Genomic DNA, 13,859 nt, shown 5'->3' on the forward strand with positions numbered 1-13,859 from the left:
TCATAATGTATCATAGAAATATTCCCATGTCTTATTAACTTAGCTTAATTTTTTTAACAGCTCCATAGCATCCCAGTGTACAGATACACCATATTTATTTGATAGTTTCCTACTGGAGGATATTTAGATCGTGTGCACTTTTTACTATTGAAACAGTGCTGCAGTGAACATCTTTGAACATACATCATTGTGTGCTTGGAGTAATGTTTCTTAGGCTAGAGTCCTTCATTGGTCAAGGTTGTTCAATTTTAAATGCCACCTTGTTGAAGTCATTCTATTTAACAGAGATTATTAAGCATGTACAAAGAATCTGTTGCTGTGCTGGAGCTCTGGGAGTAGAGTTAGGTTTTTTAGAAAGCCCCTCCACCCCCATCTTCAAGAGTGCCCTGATTGGGAGGCCGGGGGAGAACAACGAAAAGTAGACAGCAGTGCTTCTAATCCAGCCTGCTCCGGGCACTGAGAGGAACACGGCCCGAAGGAGGTTGGGGTGAAAGAGCTCTTGATTCTGACAGGGAGTCAGACAGGGCTGCAGAGAGGAGGGAGATGCCCAAAGGTGTGCCTCCGGACTCCTCCCAGGAGCCCTTCTGCAAGGCTGGATGTTCAAGAAGAAATTTGTTCTAAAGAATTACGATGCTCCTGCATTTTCTCCTGCACAAAGAAGGAAATCTCAGCTGTACGCCCTTTCCTTTCCCCCTCTTGGCACTTTCTGATTGATGATTGGAAATGATGGCAATACATAAACTATTTTTCTTTTTATTTTATGACCTGGTAATAGCAGTAACATATTTCCAGTAAATGTTTTCTATCGCAATAAAAAAGTTGTAACAAGACTAGAAATGGGTATAGTTAAACCCTAAAGAAATCACACTTTCAGAACTGTGGATTGAGGCAGTAGCTCTGTAAATCATTTAACTTAGAAAAAGGCCCCCTCTCCCCGTGACAGAATCAGGCAAGCGGATGGCGCTCACTTGAAGTGCTTGGCAGACAGGTGCCCGCCATGGGGACTGAGGGGCTCTCAGTTTCAACCCCCTCATGTGAGACCAGCTACCCACCCTCTCTTCCTCCTAGTTTCCCACCCAACATCTTCACTCCTTTCTCAATTGATAAATGATCTCAACCTTACAATTGTTTTTTTTTAACCCAGAGATCAAGAAGATTATAGAATGCTCTTTCTGGAACACAGCATAGCAGTGTGGTTAAGAGCACAGGCACTGGAATCACACACCTGGATTCTTCTGGCCTCGCTGTGGGCACGTGACTTGGCCACAGTGTTTTTTCCTCCTCTGTAATAAGGGGATTAGAATAGGGCCTACCTCATTGTTTTATGATTTGGAAAGCTAATGCATGTAAAGGACTTTGCTAAGGGCCAAGGAAGTCCTCAATGTCAGTCACTGTTGTTATTTTCTAAAAGGGCAAATTGGTGATTTGGTTAAAATTTGCATAGTAGTATACAGCTGGCATTTATTGACTGCTTATTATGTCCTAGGCATTGTGTTCTGCATAATCTTTGCAATTACTCCACGAAGGTTTAGATCAACTAACTTGCCCAGTGTCACAGAGCTTTTGTAAGAGAGACAAGATTTTAACCCAAGTCTTTCTAACTCCAAAACCCACACTTAAACCACCACATGTCCACCTTCTAGGATTAGATACTCACAGCAGGAACAGAGGTGGTTACACTTTTTGTCTGTTTTTGTTTTGAGCAGTGAGTTTCAGTTTTATTTGGGGACCTTACTCTCTCCCCTGGGAGACAGCCTTTCAGTTAGTTCCGAGGAACTGCTCTGAAGAGGTACTGGAGGAGCCAGGATATACAGGAATTTTTTGGCTGGGAAATACAAGTAGTCGTGCAGACACCTTGGTAAAAGATTACTGCTAATCACAAAACCAGATATATCAAGATGGTACACTTTGAATAGTTCTGCCTCATACCGGACATGTCCTCCTTTGGCTGGTAAAGATTTGAAGCTGATAATGCTGAGAGCCTGTGCTCTTAGAACTCCAGGGCCAGGCAGAAAAGAAAAGAAGCACTTCCTTTCCCTAATTGTAGGCAGAGCCGCCTGCTCCTCAGCTGATGCTTGTTTAGGCTCTGTTACTCCTAAGAGGATGAATGGCTGCCGCTTCTGTGTATATGGTGTCCTTAAACATGCTCTAAAAATTAGTCCTTTCCCAGCCTTTGTCTTTAATTTCTGATTCTAGCTGACACCTTCATTAATGGCCCGGTGCAAGCTTTCTGTCGACTTGAAGACTACTGTGTAAAAATGGTTTTGCTGTCCTATCAATAATGGTCATAATTTCCCCAATACTCTCATCAGCAGTGAATTGAGTCTTGCAGCAAAGAAATGGAAACCCCAGTGCAGTGGTTTTAAAGTGATTTGTCTTGCAGACGGCGTCCTATTTCAGTAAAATCAGGTCAGTGCAGCACTGCTGGGTCAGATGTAAGTCTGATACAAATTAGTTGGAGGAAATTGATCATTCCAACCTTAGGTTATTTTTAGCTTCTGTAGCTTCTTAATATCTCTTTTTCTTTGTTTACATTTGCTTTAATAAAGTTTAATCATCATTGTCTCCTCGGTTTCAACCAAGCCTTTGATAAAAGGAAAGAATGCTGTCTCCCCACCCTATAGAAGCAGTCTTCTCTTCACAGTTTTGAGGTTGGCTCCAGTTGTAACATTGTTTAAACACTTAAACCCACTCCTGCTCATCTTCTCTGGCCGACCCCCTTTCTGGGGTTTGTTTATTGCACAAACTGACCCCTTGACCAGTCTGTTCTTCATTGCTATTGAAAGTTAATGGGGGCAAAATTGCATTCCCAAACATTTGAACCTGAAGTGGCCAGGGCCGAACTTAGTTGATCTCTGGTGATCGGTTCAATTTAGTTACGATTTTTTGCCATTAGGCTGGGGCTGAATGATGGTGATTTGGTTGAGGCCAAATGTCTGAAGAAAATTGGCTCTCTGCTAAGAGTGCTCTTATCAGAGGGGGCTACCTTCTCATTTACATTTAGATGAGTATTGATTATTTATTTACTCAGAGAAGTGAGATTCGTTTCCAATCTTATCTTTCTCCTCTCTGCTTGTCAGCAGAAAGAGATAGAGCTCCTGACATCAGGCCAAGATAACAGCACTTTGTAGTAAAGATAAAAGTTGGAATGGGCCTTTTTCTAGTCTTGACTGAAAGGATAAGTTTTAAAAATTAGAACTGATGGGTCATGCTTTCAAAACCTTTCCTGAAGGTTTTGCAGTTTAACTAGGCAGAATTGGTTTATTGGAACAGCCTTGGTCTTTCTTCTTTTGTAATAGGAATGGTATTTAATTTGATTATATTTGGCTGTTTGACTGAGAGCAAATTATATATTGGCTTAGAGGAGGATAAAGTGTGACCTTACTGTCATGTCAGCATGTTCTTTTTTCTTATTTAAATTCCAAATTGTCCAGTCCAAGCCTGGGCGGGAGTATAAGCTACTAGTGGTTATCACTTGAATATGATTCGGTGCTTGTATTAAGATCAAACAGAAAATGATTACAGTCACCCCTAGAGGAAGAGCTATCAGTGATGGAGCTGACACTAGATGCGAACATTTTAACGTAGGTAGCTGACGTTAGGGCTGAGCTCTGATATTGACGGCGTCAGCTTGTCGGTGATGGCTTTGGCGTTGGCTCAGTGAGGGACTTGGGACTCAGCCGGCCCCTGCCATAGAGCAGACAAGTGTTGGTACGGCCTGCCAAGCAGGCCTCCCTGCCACCAGTCTCCTCAAGCCCGTTGTTGGCAGTGCCGCCAGGAGAAGTGTACCAAAGTATAAAGCTGATTGTGTCACTCCCCTGCTCTGTGAGCATCTGTTGCTTATAAGAGAGAATCTAGACTTTGACCAACAGTCTGGGCCAAGCATCCCAGCGCCAGCTTCCCCTTGAAACCCCACAGAGCCTAGGCCCTTTGCACGCGGAGTTTCCCTTGGTCCACGTGGGCTCTTCAGTACCTCCTTGCCTTTGCACATTCTGTTCCCTCTATAGGAATGCACTACTTCCCCTGCCCTCTCCCGCCTCCCGGTCCTCCTTCAAGACTCAGTTCAGATGTCTCCCCCTCAGAGAAGAAGTTCATTGTCCCCTCTTCTGTATTCCCACAGCACCTTGTCCTTGCCTGGGGAAGAGCACTGACTGGGGCTCTTTGACAATTTCATCGCGTGTGTCTTGCCACCTCCCCCAGCCTGCTTGAGGTCAGGAATCACTGATTATTCATCTCTGTGTATGGGACATTGTTGATGCTCCTAAAATGTTTGTTAGATGAATGTATGGATGACATCGTAACACCACAAATCTTTTGACATCTGTGCTGCCGTGGTTTGTTCAGTGGGTTCTGACATTTACTCACCATTTTTAGACTGTATTCGTAGGACCAGAGAGACTAAGGAACTTTAGGAATCCTGGCTGCTGAACAAGTCTCCGATCTTAAATGCTGCTTATAACTTAAAAGCAAACTTGTTTAAATAGATCTGCATGCCCTCCTACCCCACACTCCTACCTTGGACACACGTGAGAAAGGGTACAGACATCTGCTCTGGTGCCAGCGTTCCCTGCCACTGTGTATCTTCCCTTAACGGGGCTGTTAGCCTCTTGTGACTCTGAGGTTAGGCATTCACCTAAGCCTCACCACAGCGGTTCCTGCTCCTTCCTTCTCAAGGAAGTTGTGTTATTCTCATTTTACAGATGAGAAAATACGCAGAGATTGAGTAACTTCCCCAGAATGCATAGTGAGAGGGTGCAGACAGAGGAGTTTTCTACTCAAAACCCAGCTTTTCCTCTTATTTGCTCATACTTTTTCTGGCTACAAGCAGCTCTTTCAGATTAAAGCAGCTCTCTAAGCTGGCGAATGGAAAACAGCCGACGTGAAGGTATATTCATGAAAGTGTTCAGCCTTTTCCTTTATCATTTTCCAGATAGGTGGTCCTCCAACTTGTTCCCATGCTCAGCAATAATAATGATAGTTTAATTTGTTTATATCCCACTTCAATCCCAAAAGCAGTTGGAATACATTGATGGGATAAAAAATGAATGAATTGAAAAACTACGTGAAAGAAAATGGAAATAAAGGTCCAGAGGATTAACTGACACAGAAATGAGTGTCCAGTCATCATACATTTAGTGCTGAGCTTCCTCCTGGGCAAAGGAGAAAGGAAAACAGTATCAGTTAGTTTCAAGATTTATGTTAAACTGTCTAAAGGTACAGAACAAGCTAGTTGCTCTGAGGAAGTACAGCTTTTCCAGATAGGGAGGTCTGAAGGAGGTTTCTCCCATGGGCCTTTAGAAATAAGATGCAGGGTGATAGGGGCGTATGGCTTCTCTCTCTTTAGGCTTTTGCCCTTCCTTCCCGTTAGATTTCAACTGTCAGCTGGCTCTCTGCTGTTAAAGAGTGGCATGCCACATGCTTTTATGTTTCAGTCAAGGATTAAAGAGATCGAGGAAGCTGAACTGAGCGTGTATCCACCATCCAACAGATACTACAGATTTTCTTTGAAACTTAGGTGTTAAGATGTTTGCCTCGGGTTTACAAAGTCCCATAAAAATCCTGCCTGGGTATTATAACTTGGAACCCTCCCAAAGTGCCCAGAGCAGTATTTTGTTCCTAGACCATTCGGTGATGTGGTTTTACTGCAATAAATACATCATCGGAATGCCCAAGCAGGTTTTCTTGTTGCTGCAGAGTAACTGCTTCCCAGAATCTTCCTTTTGTGTTCTCCTCTGCTGTGAAGGAGAGGGTGTGTAGCTCCGTGTGCAGCTGTGACATTTTAAAAACTCTTTCCAAAGGGAGGATGTTGCCTTGAGAACTGTGTCCTATTTGGTGTGAAAGAGCCTCTTATATTTTTATATAATCATCTCTTTGGCAAAAGTATGTTAATAGAAACTGACCTCACAGCTTGTCTCTATAAAATGGCTTTTGGCTGCTGCTTTTCTCTCCTCCTGTGTCAGCTGCCTGAAAATTAAATTAGCATTTGCTAGAAACTGTTGTCTGATATATAGTAGGTCTGGGTTGTCATAATCTTGATTGTCATCAACAGACATATATTAAGAACTTATGAGTGAGCCACTGTGGTATTTAATATGTAGACTGTAGGCCTGGGCAGTCCTAGGCATGAATCCTAGCTCCACCACTTCCTGTGGGACATTGAGCAAGTTATTTAGCCTCTGTTAGTCATGGTTTCTTCCTCTGTAAAATGGGATTCATACTCTTTACATCCTAAGATGACGAAGAGTAAATGAGACGATCTTTATAAAAGGCCTAACATAGTACCTGGCACATAGTAGGCCCTGTTCTGTTATGATCTCATATAAAAGTCTGATGATATGGCTGATGGTGATGATGATGATGGCGGCTGACACTTAAATAACACTATTAATGTTCTAATTGCTTTACAACTGTTAACTTATTGAATCCTCAGACAGGCCTATAAACTAGGTGCTATTATTAGCCCCATTTTATAGATGAAACAGAGAGGTTAAGTAAGTTGGCCCAAAGTCATACAGCTAAGTTTCTCAGCCAGGACTAGACTGAGGCAATTTGGCCCCAAGTGCATGCCCTGAATCATCAGGCTGTATTGCTTCTAATATATACCCTGCCTCTCATTACACAGTGTGACCTAAAGTTATCAATCTGGCCTTTCCAGGGGAAAACGTGCAAAATAGTCTTTCTCTGTGAAATATCTTATCCAGTGTTTGGGCAAGAATTAGGAGAGAAATTGAGATTTGCAATAGGCAGTTTTCTGTTTGGGTCTAGATCTCAAGTCTCATCTATAGCTTAACTACCCTGCCTTCCCCAAAGTTAAGACCCATCCGTCCTTTGCTAAGTTCAGAAGTGGGTTTCCAAGTTGTTTCTTAGCTTTTATGGAAGACCATGGAGTCCCGAGAGTGGAAGATGATACGGAACCTGTTACTTAAAAAACTGGGCATGCTTAGGAATATTCTGAAAGACGGGGAGAGAGCCTTCCTGGATGGATGGAAAGATAAGGTGATCCTGTCTTCATAAGGAACCAGGATACAGCCATAGCATGGGATATTTAGCATGTGTGGATTTCATTAAAATAAATTATTTCAGATCATTTATCATAGAAATGAATGTATAGAAACCACAAGTTAAGTAATTTAGAACCCAGGTGAATCCATGAATCTACAAAAAATATATATACTTAAGGTACAAACTATGGCTTTTTATAATTAGTCTGTAATTTACAGTTTGTAAAAGGAAGAAACCTTCAAAATACATAGGCTTTAGGGCCAAAGACCCTTGGGTTTCATTTTCCCCTCCTGCTTCCTACCTGTGTGATCTTAGGCTAGTTACTTCACCCTGCCAACCTTCAGGGTCTCAATCTGTCAAATGAGGATAATAATATCTGCCTCTAAGAGTTGCTGTGAGGATTCAGTAAGCTAACATATGCAGCATGCTTGCATATAATGGTCATGCAGTAATTGAGAGTCATCATAATATAATGAATATAATGAAGCCGAATAATACTTGGCTTCAAGGAGAAAGTCCTAAAGCTACTTTTAGGAAACAAACTATTTTAGTAGAAGTATCTACATTGACATATACACACTGCCATATATAAAATAGATAATCAACAAGGATCTACTGTATAGCACAGGGAACTCTACTCAGTACTCTATGGGAACCTATGTGGGAAAAGAATCTGAAAAAGAATAGACACATGTATATGTATAACTGAATCACTTTGTTGTATACCTGAAACTAACACAACATGTAAATCAACTCTACTCCAATATAAAATAATATTAAAATAAGTAAATAAATAATATTATAGTCCCCCCCCCAAAAAAGAAAAGAAATATCTACAAAACCCAAGAAATAAGAAAGTGAATATGGAATGGTGGCATTTGTGGCTTAGAGAGTGATGCGGGGACTTGTGTTTAGGGATAAGGGGCCCTTCCTAGTACTCCCTGCCTCCTCTGGTTTCCCCCGTCCACGTCTCCCAGACAGCTACAGGGCCCAAAAGGAAAAAGAGTGCAAAGGAGACCAGCCTGAAATACACCTTGATGTGGCCAGGCCTTGGCTCCCTGAATCAGGAAAGGGGTGGCTTGCTTACCATCCAGTTGTCAGGTAGGCGAACAGATCTAGATGCCCAAAACCCTATATATACTGTGCCTAGAGAGATTACAGGGTTACTTAAGATGAAAGTATTGATCTACATAAACAGATGATGTCTAGTTTTGATTAAACTATTGCAAATGAAAGACCCATTGGAGATGCCACAGGGTGTGGTAATTACAGTATCCTCAGAAAAATGGCACAGTAAGAAATTGGAGGGCTTATAAGTATATACGATGTTTTAAAAATTATAAAAGTGAAAAAAAAGAAAGAGAGTTCCCTGGCGGTCCAGTAGTTACGACGCAGGCTTTCACTGCCGTGGACCCTGGTTCGATCCCTGGTCAGGAAGCTAAGCCGCGGCACGGCCAACGGGAAAAAAAAATTATAAAGGTAGCCTTTATTTAAGTAATTATAGGAAATTTGAAAAATACAGGAAAACACTAAGGAAAAATAAAAACATTCATTATCCCAGTATCCAGTGTAACTACTATTCACATTCTGGAAATAACCTTCCAGTATGTACCCCACCCCCCGCCATGACTTTACATATATTTTTCATAATTACAATCATCTTACACATATTGTGTTATAATTTGCTATTTTCATAAAGTAGCATATTATAAATGTGTTCGATAAAATCAAATACTTTTGCAGCATCACTTTTACTATCTCCATGGTATTTCACAATATTTTGTTTAATCAGTTTCCCTGTTGTTAGATCTGGGTGATTCCCAAATTTTGACTATCATTAAAAAATGAATTATTGTAGGTAAACTTTGTACCCAGATTTCACTGTAAAGTCATAGGAGTGGATATCAGTGCGTATATATGCTATGTTGCTGGGAGATCTAGGGGTGGGACAGTTGGAGATTAACAGGCCAGTGTTTTAGAAAGCAGCTCTCTGGGTTCAGGGGTGGTTCTCTTCTCTCTAATGGGCTGCCCACAGCTGTGAAAGGTGGGTGTTGGGGGAGGAATCATAGGAATCTCTCACCAGCTCTGTTTTCTTAAAGTTCAGCTGGGCATGACTTTTCGGTGATTATTTCCACCAGTGAATATGAAAGCATCCAGTGATGAGCAGCAAGCATGCTTGGTAATTGACAGATGCTGGCACCGACAGGTGATGGGTAGTGGAGAATGAGAATTATCTGTATTTCCATAACTTTATTTGCTTAATATTTTTGAAATTAAAATTGAACTATGGGGGCTTCCCTGGTGGCGCAGTGGTTGAGAGTCCGCCTGCCGATGCAGGGGACACGGGTTCATGCCCCAGTCCGGGAAGATCCCACATGCCACGGAGTGGCTGGGCCCGTGAGCCATGGCCGCTGAGCCTGTGCGTCCGGAGCCTGTGCTCCTCAACGGGAGAGGCCACAACAGTGAGAGGCCCACATAGCGCAAAAAAAAAAAAAAAAAAAATTGAACTATGTATAATGTTGAACTACAATACCTTCTTGACCTGAATACAGTGTATTAGAGTTTATAAGAATTGTGTAGACTTCTGAGCATGTATTACCTTAAATAGTTGTATGTGTCTTGAGCATTGTTAACTTAGTGAAGGTTTAAAACCTGTAAGTAGTGTAAAAAGGACTGAATGTATGTAAGAACTCTGATAATTGGCAGAAATGCTAATGAAATACCAATTAGAGGAAGGATCAAATATACCATGAAAGTGAACTGAAACTCTACAATGCTGCAGATGAACTTAGAATGTGGGGGAGGAGAATGACTTGAGATGAGTGAAATGCCTCAGACTGATGAAGGAGAAGTGTTGGATGTAAATAATCAACAAGTTGAGGACAGCTGAGGAACACATCTAAAAATATGTGTTCCACCTGGAAGCCCTGTAAGGCCTCTGATGCTTCATCAGATCTCTCACACCTCTGCTGTCTGACCAAACAGGCCTTTCATAGTCAAAATAATAAGCCAGTTTCTTACACCTCTAATCTTTCAGTAACCATTAACAACAGGAGCAGTCTTTTGAATCCGATCATTGGACCCCGTTAGGTGTTATCTGAGAAGAACAAGATTTGTCATTTGGCTTTACAAAGAAATACATGAATAAATGTATAAAATGCCCCAGTGTTTTAAGATCTGCCAGAATCCCTTTGTGATGCAGGGTAACTGATATTCCTGGTTTTCAGTATTATTGAACCTCTGCCTCTTGTGTTTTCATAAATATTTCAACAAAAACACGAATCAGCAGCCACTTGTCCTTCTGTCATCATAACCCAAAACCCTGGAATTAATTTTTTAACCCCATCTACGTTTTAGAATTTTTTTTGCATTTTTGGACTGTCATTATATTCGAGTTCTAAACATACCTTATTCCTGCTTATAATTGATTATTCATTATCATATAATAATTATTAATAAATAATTTTGTAGGACTGCCTCCTATGAGGCAGGTACATTACTACGTAAGCATTTTTCCTGTAGCATCTCTAATCTTCACAATAATCCTTCAGGGTATAAGTATTCGCACATTACATATTAGGAAACAGAGATTCAGAGAGGGTAGGGTACCTGCTCATATCTGGGAAACCATCGTAGCCACATTGTGATTCCAAGTCAGTCTGACTCAAAAGCTTTCTATCTCTCATCCTGTTTTGGGGAGAACTGAGTAAAAATAGACCTGATAATAGAACAGACAAGTGTGTGAAGCCATGTGGAAAAAAAACTCAAACTCTTCCCTCTTGGATTGGGAGACCCCAAACAGACTTCAGTGTTTTCCTAATGTTTTATCAGCTTTTCACTGGGGTGTGGTGTTTTTCCAATGTTAAATTCACTGTTTCAGACTGCTTCCCCTCCTCCTGCCCCTTTGATCTTCCAGGCCCTCAGTACCGCCTGGAGAAGCAGAGCGAGCCCAATGTCGCTGTGGACCTGGAGAGCACTTTGGAGAGCCAGAGCGCCTGGGAGTTCTGTCTGGTCCGCGAGAACAGTACGTTGGCCTCCTCGCTCCGTGCCTGCTTTGTCCGTTGCAACATGCTTAAAAGTCCTGTATTTGGGAATACTCACTGGTCTGGCCTCCCTAGGCTGATTTGAGGTGACTTTGTTTTCCAAGGCAGACATCAGCCTTCATGCCAGAATTGTATCCCAGAGTGAAATGATTGATTTCATGCTTTTTGGGAAATGGTCTGCATCTTGTTTAGCCCTCTGTGATTAATATTTATCTGTTAAACTGTATCATCCTAAGTTAGGAACAGTCCTGGAAACAGTTTAGAAATATGAGGCCTTTTCTGTGGCAAAGGCTATATTGTATATAAAGCAACTGGCCCTGTCAGTATCACTGTTCAGTCATCAGGTTTTAGAAAATTCTGGCCATATTCATACTCTTGGCTGGAGGCAATGTAGTAGTTCCTAGTGCTATGCAGAAAGCTTCTTTAAAAGTTCAGTTAATTTCTTTCATTCACTCTTTAGAGTGTCAGACTTATGAATTTTAGCCATTCCTCTCCTCTACACTCCTATTGACTTAAGGGGCGAGTGACATGTGAAAACTGTGATCACAACAGCCGACTCTCCATCATTCCTGCCTCAGGGCTTTTACGCAGGCAGTTTCTTCTGTGTGGAACACTTTCCCCTACTCTGGTTAACTTTTTTATCCTTCTTCTCAGTTTAAATGTCACCTCGATAGAGGCCACCTGTGATCTCCCTGTCCCCTCATTGCCTAAACCTGACCCGTTCCTCTTTTGGGTCCCCTGTTATATTCCATCATAGAGCATACTACTTTTTTTTCATTGCATGTATTTCTGTTTATAATTATTTATTTTTCCCAATGACTGATTGATGTCTGTCTCTCACACTAGATTGTCAAGTCTTTGAGGGTATCCCATACCAGGTTGACATTCATTAATTTAGCAAATATTCTCTCATCACCCACTACGGGCCTTGTCCTGCATATAGTAACTCTAGTGGATTCTGTTTCAAAATGTTTCATGTTGACTCCATGTTATACGAATAAGATAAAATGTTATTTGTTAGGATCTTGGTATATATTTTGGATATATAACACTTACACATGCAAAAAAATTTCAGATAACAAAGTATCTAAAGTGAAAACTTTTAGCCTCTCATCTCTCCCCTAATTCCTCTCCCGGAGACAACAGTTGTTCCCAGTGATTTTGGTGGTTTTCCAGGGATCATCTAAGCACATGCAAGCATATTCTGTATATGTATATGAATGTACCCACACAAAGACATATATATACACACACGTATTTCCCTCCTTTTATTTTTTTAATTTAATTAATTTATTTTATTTATTTTTGGCTGCGTTGGGTCTTCCTTGCTGCGTGTGTGCTTTCTCTAGTTGCGGCGAGCGGGGGCTACTCTTCATTGCAGTGCCTGGGCTTCTCAATGCGTTGGCTTCTCTTGTTGCAGAGCATGGGCTCTAGGCACGCGGGCTTCCGTAGTTGTGGCTCGCGGGCTCTAGAGCTCAGGCTCAGTAATTGTGGTGCACGGGCTTCATTGCTCCACGGCATGTGGGAACTTCCCGGACCAGGGCTTGAACCCTTGTCCCCTGCATTGGCAGGCGGATTCTTAACCACTGCGCCACCAGGGAAGCCCTTCCCTCCTTTTAAAAACAAAATGGTAGCAAACTGTCATCAGTGTTCTACATTTTTCTTTTATCATTGTAACAGTATGTCACATAGAGAGTACTCCATATTCTACATCAATCCATATATTATTCCGTATATAGATTTACCTCTTTCTTTTTTAACTGCTGCATAGTATTTCACAGTATACTGTGATTCCAAATTAGATGTGTCCTAGATTTGTTTAGTTTCATTTTTTTTTTCTTTTAAGATAAGGTTCTTATACTAGGAAAGAGAAGCTATGAGGATTGGTGGATAAAGATTTGAAATCTGAGCTCTTGTTGTCACTCCACTTCTAAGTACGAGCATAGTCTTAATTAAGTTGTATGACCTCTGTCAGCCTCAGCATCCCCATCTTAAAGGATTTGCAAGATACTTTCAGTGCTTGCCTTTGAGTCAAAATCACTTTGTTAGTGAAAGAAGACCGTACCAGCATTTACAGAGTGTGCCAGGCAGTCCATGGTTTGGAATCAATAGACTGTTGAAACTAGTCTTTGTAAAGTGGAAGTAAATTATAAAAACAATTTATTCTTTTTATAGAAAAGATTTTTTAAATTTTTGTAAATAGAAATTTCAATCAAGAACCTATATTGTTCCCCAGTAGCTACCTATTAAGAAGTTAGATTGAGACAAAGAAAAATATTTCAAAAACAGAATTTTCTTCACTTCTGTTGCTATCTTTGATCAGCACAGGCTTGCTATCCTTAAAGCCATTTTAGAAGGGAACTAAATTATGAGCATCTATTATGCAGTGTTTAAGAGAATATGCAATCAAGCCAGACTGCCTCAGTTCACATTTTGGCCCTGCCACTTACTGGCTGTGTGACCTTGGACAATTTACTTAACCTCTCTTAGGTAGTTAATTTACTTTCATAAGGCTGATAGGAGGATTCATAAGGCTCTTAGAAGAGTGCCTGGCACATAATAAACACTCAATAAATATTAACTGTAATTAATAAATAACAGAAGAGCAGCATTCTGTGGCTCACAGAGCAGATGAGGCATGGATGTGGAGGTCTGGAATCATAGAACGGTCAGGGCCCACAAGGAGGTGCGTGGTGGGGAAGGGAGTGATGCAGAATGGAGGGGAAAGGAGCGTGGGGGCCAGAGCAGATGTATAAGTCTGTGTCACAGGACCAGAGAACTTAGAGGCAGGGTACTTTCCAGCAAATGTGCTTT

At 41.4% G+C, this 13,859-nt stretch overlaps 1 protein-coding gene across 4 annotated transcripts in view; it reads left to right on the forward strand.

Annotated features, from left to right (window-relative positions):
- Window positions 1–13,859, forward strand: part of MAPKAP1 (MAPK associated protein 1) — a 231,594-nt gene that overhangs the window by 160,493 nt on the left and 57,242 nt on the right. For 3 of the 4 annotated variants that reach the window (XM_082842752.1, XM_082842753.1, XM_082842755.1), the window contains one exon: window positions 10,919–11,026. The exons of the other annotated variant lie outside the window; for it this stretch is intronic. In XM_082842752.1, the coding sequence (XP_082698878.1) occupies window positions 10,919–11,026 (108 nt within the window). The remainder of the gene's footprint in view (window positions 1–10,918; window positions 11,027–13,859) is intronic. 4 annotated transcript variants of the gene reach the window in all.

Source organism: Leucopleurus acutus (genome assembly GCF_964270905.1).
Source record: "Leucopleurus acutus genome assembly, chromosome: 7".
NCBI classification, from domain to species: Eukaryota; Metazoa; Chordata; class Mammalia; order Artiodactyla; family Delphinidae; genus Leucopleurus; species Leucopleurus acutus.